The sequence below is a fragment of the Antrostomus carolinensis genome, unplaced genomic scaffold (assembly GCF_000700745.2).
Source record: "Antrostomus carolinensis isolate BGI_N321 unplaced genomic scaffold, ASM70074v2 scaffold21706, whole genome shotgun sequence".
Taxonomy (NCBI): Eukaryota; Metazoa; Chordata; class Aves; order Caprimulgiformes; family Caprimulgidae; genus Antrostomus; species Antrostomus carolinensis.
In genome coordinates this window covers 69,800-76,558 of record NW_010320058.1, presented here as the reverse complement: position 1 = coordinate 76,558, position 6,759 = coordinate 69,800, and the positions used below count along the sequence as shown (strand labels likewise).

Here is a 6,759-nt window from a genome sequence, read left to right as displayed (position 1 = left end):
TCACACTCTGGTGGCTTTGCAGTTTCTTTTTGGAGCAGCAGCTGCAGTGGCCTATTGGGGATGGGGTGATGGGTTGCTTGTTTATAGGAGTTTAACACCTTGTATGACAGACTCTCTCAGTTTTGTCGTGTTTCACCAGCCAGCGCTGACACACAGCCCCTCCTGCACCGCTACCCTTCGCGATGCTGATCTCCACCAGCTGACACATTTCATACGTGAACACAGAAAGCAGATTTTCACTGTGGCCAGGCTACAACACCCCCCACCCTCCCACGAGATGGATCTCCAGCAAACAAATGGTTGGAGTCACAGCTAGCAAAGAGTCCAATGACCAGCACACTGTCTGAAAAAACAAAACACTTTTAATTAGACAACTGCAAGCACCTCAAACAACTGGTTATCGTTACAGCATGGGGCTATCTTCTCACAATCTAGTTATTGCGAAGGCATGTGAATAAATTTCATATGGACATAGTCAAGAAAAAGTGGCACCGTAGTTACATGAAGATCAGAAGTAAGCTTACATTCATCCCACTGACTTCTAGAAGAGGCCAAACACACCTCCGTACTGTACATTCTAAAACCTGTATTGCCTATAAGCTTCAGCCTATGCAGCTTTTTTTTTTTTTTCCTAGGAAACACGTAATTGTTGCGTGCAACTTACAATGGGTAATTGTATGTCTGGTTATGGGAAAGAATAAAGCTAGTGCAATTTGTTTTAGAAACATGTAAAGCTATGAATGGAATGAGCATGATCTTGCTTCTTGGATTATTTTACCCACTGCACTGTAAATATTTGCAGCTATATCCTTCCTTAACTGATTCCAAGCACACACTTTTATTATAAAAGATCAGTAATTCTACACAGAGCGTGGTTCTCATGCTCAACTTTTAATTTTTTTTTTTTTTAAGGTATAGTACAACTTACAGTGCTTATAAAAAGGCAACACCATATGGTACCATGTCTTCACTATCACATTGTAAGGGAAATTGCTATTTTTCTTTTCTTAAAAGCACTTAAAATAGGCAAAAGTTCTAAAAGGGAGTGCTAAATGATAATGCATACTTTATTAGAAAGAAGTCTAGCCTTCCTTTAAAGTGCCATTTGGGGAATGAAATCCTGTAAACCAGAGCCACTTTGTTTAAAATCCAATGAACGGGAACTGCTACAGAATAGAAAGTTCACACAATTCCTTAAAGCAGTGTAAAGTCCACTACATGCAATTCGTTTGCTATAAAGCTCTCTAAAACTTAAGTCGCTTTACTCTGAAATTGAGTCCCCAGTCCCATCTTTAAATGGAAATAAACATTTACAGGGTGCATTTACATACACTATAATACAAGAACAACGTCCCTTTGCCAGAAGATAAAATTGTACATTTCCTCGCTGTAACTCAGTTCTGACTTGATAAATTTCTTACGCTCGTAAATTATATAATATGCATCAGCTAAAATATTTTTTTTTTCCATAAATAGTTACAAAACTTGCCAAAACACATGGGGGGGAAGTTTCCTTTGTTCAAAAATCTGACATCTGAATGCCACACAACACAAGAAACAATGCTTAAAGACACGTTAAGTGTTTTCTGAAGAAAGTGGGTGAGTAAACTACTAGCTGAAGACAAAAAGACTACCCTTCCCCAAGAACACAGTGCACAAAAAGCAAAATGTCAAACAGTACCTCAAGCAAAACAAAGGTCTGAGGATTGAAGCCAGCTCACATGTGATCCTGCTAAAGAATTTGTGACAGTCACCATTTAGGTCCGATGCACTGGAAAGTGGGTGCTGGCTTTTTTTTATTTGTTACAGCCGCGAGACTCTGCTAAGAATTCAGCCACGGATGCCGCAGGCATTCTCCAGCTGAAGCACGTTTTTCTGGGACCATTTCTAGCATGGGGATGAGGAAATCTGTAAACTGTGCAGCATCTTCGTGAGGCCAACCATACTTCTCCACAAGCACGTCAAAAAGACTCCAAGGTTTCAGCTTGGTAATGTGTCGGAGTTCTCCTGCAAACAGAAATATTATTGGCATTAGAAAGAGACCTCGTTATCTCTGTTAGCGACTAGTCCCCGTTTCGTTTTTCTTCCACTCTCCATTCACAACACCTTGACCAGGCTGAGAATCATTTTTTAGGAAGGGCAGCACGTTGCAAGCTTGCTTGAGGTCCTCAAAGGAGACGAGTCTGTTCGATGGCAAAACCAAGGAATCATTCCTACAGCAAACTGCACGTTACACCTGGACCCCGCTGTACGCAGCATTTCTGATGTCTCCTGCTGTCTTCATTCTGTGTCCCGCACACCCAGGCACTCGCTCACACACGCCGTGGGCAGAGAACACCTCGTGCCTTTCCTTCTTAGTCACCCAGTGAACCCAAATCTTACAAAAACCGCCCCAATCCCAAGACGGAGGTCCCGGCAACGCAGGTCACTGCTGCGTGGCACGTGCGACAGGGCAGCAGCGCAGCCATTCACTGCAGAACAAGCCAAGCGCAGCCCTTGGGCACTCGGCCGTTCTGCTCCACAAACACAGCCAAGAGGCTTAGTCCTCTGCTGCCTCCATCTCCGTCAACCCACCACCAATACAAGGGTGGCAGTAGCTGCAGGATTTGAGTTCCACCAAAGAGGGGGCATACAGCCAACCTGGCAATGTGTTTCAGACCAAAACAAAGGGGGTGAGAACCCTTCTGCCATTCCCACCAGCAGTATTGTCCAGGTCTAGCCACAGGTCATTTGGCACAACAGGAAAGAAAGACTCTTCTGGCTGCTCCCTGTCCCTCCACTGCCATCTCCCTTCTTCCAGGCATCTGTCTGAGCCTGTCAGTCTCCATGTCATGCTCCAAAAAGCACTTCAGAGACCCCTGTGGTGATTCTGCAATGTCCTCTGAACTGGTGAGGAGGGTGATGGGTTCTCACTCAATACTGGAATTTGAACAAGACTCGCAGCTTGACAAGAACATTACATGATCCAGGATGTGGGCACACAGGTCAAGCTATTTTAAGTGAAGTGGTTTGGCAACTTGCTGCTTGTCCCTGTCCCTGGCTGTGATCTACTGCCCATAAAATGCCGTAAGACATCAGCTCACAGGTCTGAGTTTCTGTACGTCCCTGTAGCTACGGAAGTTCCAGGGCAGGAGAAGAAACCCATGTCTCCAGACTGTCCCTGAGAGTCTGAGCATCCAAATGCAACAGATTAAAACGGCCACAGGCCCAGCAGGACACACTTCTGCTCCCCCAGCCCACAGCAGAAGGTTCTTGGCAGCAGCTCTCAGGCTGCTATCATAAAGACCCCAAAAGAGCGAGTGCACAAATGGTCCATGACTTGCAAGAGAAGAGACCTGCTGAAACAGAGAGTCCAGATGTGCCTCCCACAGCTGGCCCTCAGTCCTCTTTCCTTTCCATCTCACTGGGCAGGTGGGGTGCCGAGATAGAGAGGAATGAAGGCAGGGGGCACGCCCTGCCGGTTAGTGTCTGCACATTTACAGTACAAGGGTGTCCCCTCGGTACCCGTGAGTCAAACAAGGCTCTGCCTTGGGCCCATCCTGACCCCTGCTCTGCCTGTGCAGAAAGGACAGCACATCTCAGAGAAGTGCCTCCATTTCCAGGCTCACTCTCAGCCCTTTAAAACCTCTGTGCAATTCTGAAATGTAAGTGTTGAAAATCTTACCCTTTCAAAGGTTTCCAGAAGTGTGTATTAGTGACTACTCACAGAACAGGTAGTAACTTTCTAACAAGAATGCACAAACTCAAATACTGCCAAAGAATGACAGAAAATAGTGACTTGTTATTGACCACAAGCAAAAAATGGTTAAACCAAAACCAAACCCAAAAACCAGGTTGTCCCCGCAGCTTCCCCAGCTTACAGCATTCATTGTGAAGCTGCCTTAACCACAGAACGGTCTGTCCCTGAGCAGGGACACCCGCCACTACAGCAGGCTGCCATCTACCAAATGAGACGAACTGTGAGGGTGTGTTTCCATGCAGCACTGTCTACACCTCTGTACTCAAATTACGCAGTTTTAGGCACCTTTCCTCCCTCAGACTGTATGAAGTAGGATCACAAGATGAGGCTCCTGGTGTCACCATGGAAAGTGAGTTCATACAGCTTGAATACTTATTTTGTAAAGTGGAGGCTGAACTCGAAATACCCAAGTTCAGACCAGCACACGCTGGGCAGCACAACGTTCTGTAGTGTTTTTCTGCTGAGGAACAAACTCTCCATCCATCTTAGCACTACGGGTTGAAGTTTTCCACAGAAACTCTATGAAGACTGTAAAAAGCATTTAAGAAGATGGGATACAGTAAAAGTGTGGGGGCCAAGAATTAAACTAGCACTTCAGTTTTCAATAAAGATCATGATGCTGACCATGGAATCAAAAGGCAATTCACACAACTGAGGTGGACCAAAAACTCAACGAACTCATTTTAATGTGGTAGATCCACCTTATTTCCATCCTAAAGTGCTGGAGAGCAGCACAAGGAATGGAGGTGGCTGGCAACGGGTATTTGCATCTAGTTCATGAGGTTTGCACCATGTCATTGCAGGACAGCAAGGCAGTACCTGTATTTAAGGGAGAAATGAAAAGCACAGGCCCACCGGTCTGATACCATCAGTATTCAGGGCATTAAGGTGAGTTTCCAAAGAAATGCTAAAAATGTAACAGTAAGTGAAAACTTGCTAAGAGCAGCATTCTATTCAGATTTTTGATAGTGAAGCACACAGGAAATACCCAGAAAAGACAACAGAGTTGTCAGAACTGTAAAACCCCTACAGCCAAAGTGGAGGCAGCAATGGACCTTCTGAAAAATGAAATGTTAACTCAGAAGGAAATTACTGAAGAAATTACTGAAGGACCTGTGAGGGGGAAGATGCCATTTAAAGCTTTCTCTGCTGACCATAATACAAAAATCCAGAGCTAGTGTAGGAGATCTGTCAAAGACAAATCTAGGATGTGTCACCAGGCAAGAGGAGGATGGATTATTGAACAGTAAGAAACGGATGGCGTGAAGGGCTGGGGAAGCAGCAGTGGGACACAATCTGCTGCTACGTATTTTGAGGACATGCTCCTGAGAACTAACTGGTGAGGCCCCATGGTACAGTAGATGGAAGCGAGGGAGGTGGAGGAAAGCCCTCTCCTTCCCTTCCAGGATGTTCAAGAAGCAGCAGTGCTTTTCCTTGTACAACCTCCAACAGGCAAAGGCAGTTCCTAGCCAGCATCTCGCACAGGTTTACCTCACAAGGGCAACAGGACCAGCAAACACCAGAAATAAAAGGGAAGGTGGTCTAGGAAAAACAAAAGGGCAAAAGGGGTTTAAGTTTTAGTGCCAAAACTGTTAATAAGTTTTTACAGACAAAATTGCTTCCATGGAGGCAGTGGAGAAAGGGACTCACTGGAGTTATTACTGGGATCAATCAAGATGAGACCCTATAAAAAGGAAGTGAACATTTGTGTTGTGACTAAGTGACTCAGAAGTAACTTATAAATGCTTTTCCTTTTTTAAATGCACCCTCCTATTTGAATGTCACAGACTGCTTCAGGCAACTGAGAAGAAGGGACTCAATCCTGTCAACTCCTGTAGTTGGCAACACCTTTCCTTTTGTGCCTGGGACATTCAGTGCAACAATTCAAATGTTTAAAACTTCTCTCTGAGGTCGAACTTGCCCATGGACAGCAGTAACACCCGCATCGTGATTTCTGGATGTTCACCCAAGGCTGATGGTTTCAAAACAGGAGCCTACAGCTGAGATTCCTAAGCCCACCTTTATGCCACAGTGTGAAATTTTCAGGAGCCTCAGGCCTGCACCACGTGGCCTCTGATCTCGTGGCAGACGGTGCCTCTGAGTAATGTCACTGAAGTTCAAGCTCTAGAGGACAAGAGCAACACTTTGCAGTGGAAGATGCTCATGGAAGCTCGTGAAACGAACTGCCCCCTTCTGTGTGCCACAAACACTGTGGTTACTGCGTAACCCTTAGGTCACTTTAAGGTTCCATGACAGCATCAGAAAATGCCAACCCATCTGGTGCAACATGAAAATGAGGCAGACGAGATAGATATGCTTTAAGGGGGTCACCTGGGGGGTCCTTCTAATTCAATACCTGTCTCTGACTGTGGCCACAGGAAGGGGGGGGCAGGGAGGACCAGGAGCCTTCCCGCAGCCCTGCCCCTCACTCACCCCAGCAGTGCAATCCCTGCCATTTTTGCTATATACATTCCCAGACCTGCCAGCCCTCAGTCTGTCCATCTCAGTGAACCCCAGACTGTTTTCCAGCCTCTCTCCACAACCCCCACGGCGCAGGCTCCTGAGCTCACTGCCGCCCACGCAGGGAAGCGCTTGTTTTAGAGCCGCCCCCTGCAAGTTTCTCTGGGTGTCCCCCAGCTCTCTTAGGGTGGGTGCTGATGAACAACAGCTCCATTTTCAGCTTATCCACTGCCTTCCCATTTTGTAAACCTTTATTATTCCTCCAGCATCCTTCTCCCCACCACACTAAAAAGCCCCAGGCACTTTAGACTTCCCCATAAGGTAGTTACTCCATCTCTCTGATCATCACTGTCGCCCTTCTTCACACTGTGTTTAACGCATCCTCCTTAAAGCAACGATGGCACACAGAGGTCTCTGCTCTACCAGAAATACCCACGCACACAACAGGCAGCTCTCATGCAAGGAAAGGAAGAATCACTGGATTGTCTCCTGCCTCATGACCCCAGCCTCCTGCAGCACAGTGTCACTGCCTCGGCCCCCCACACCCCACATGCCTGTTG

At 46.3% G+C, this 6,759-nt stretch overlaps 1 protein-coding gene across 1 annotated transcript in view; it reads right to left on the bottom strand.

Annotated features, from left to right (window-relative positions):
- Positions 1 to 340: 340 nt before the first annotated feature.
- SRPK2 (SRSF protein kinase 2) overlaps positions 341 to 6,759 on the bottom strand; it is a 49,008-nt gene continuing 42,589 nt past the window's right edge. The window contains exon 15 of the mRNA XM_010169502.1: positions 341 to 2,007. Within this exon, the coding sequence (XP_010167804.1) occupies positions 1,823 to 2,007 (185 nt within the window). The 3' untranslated portion in view covers positions 341 to 1,822. The remainder of the gene's footprint in view (positions 2,008 to 6,759) is intronic.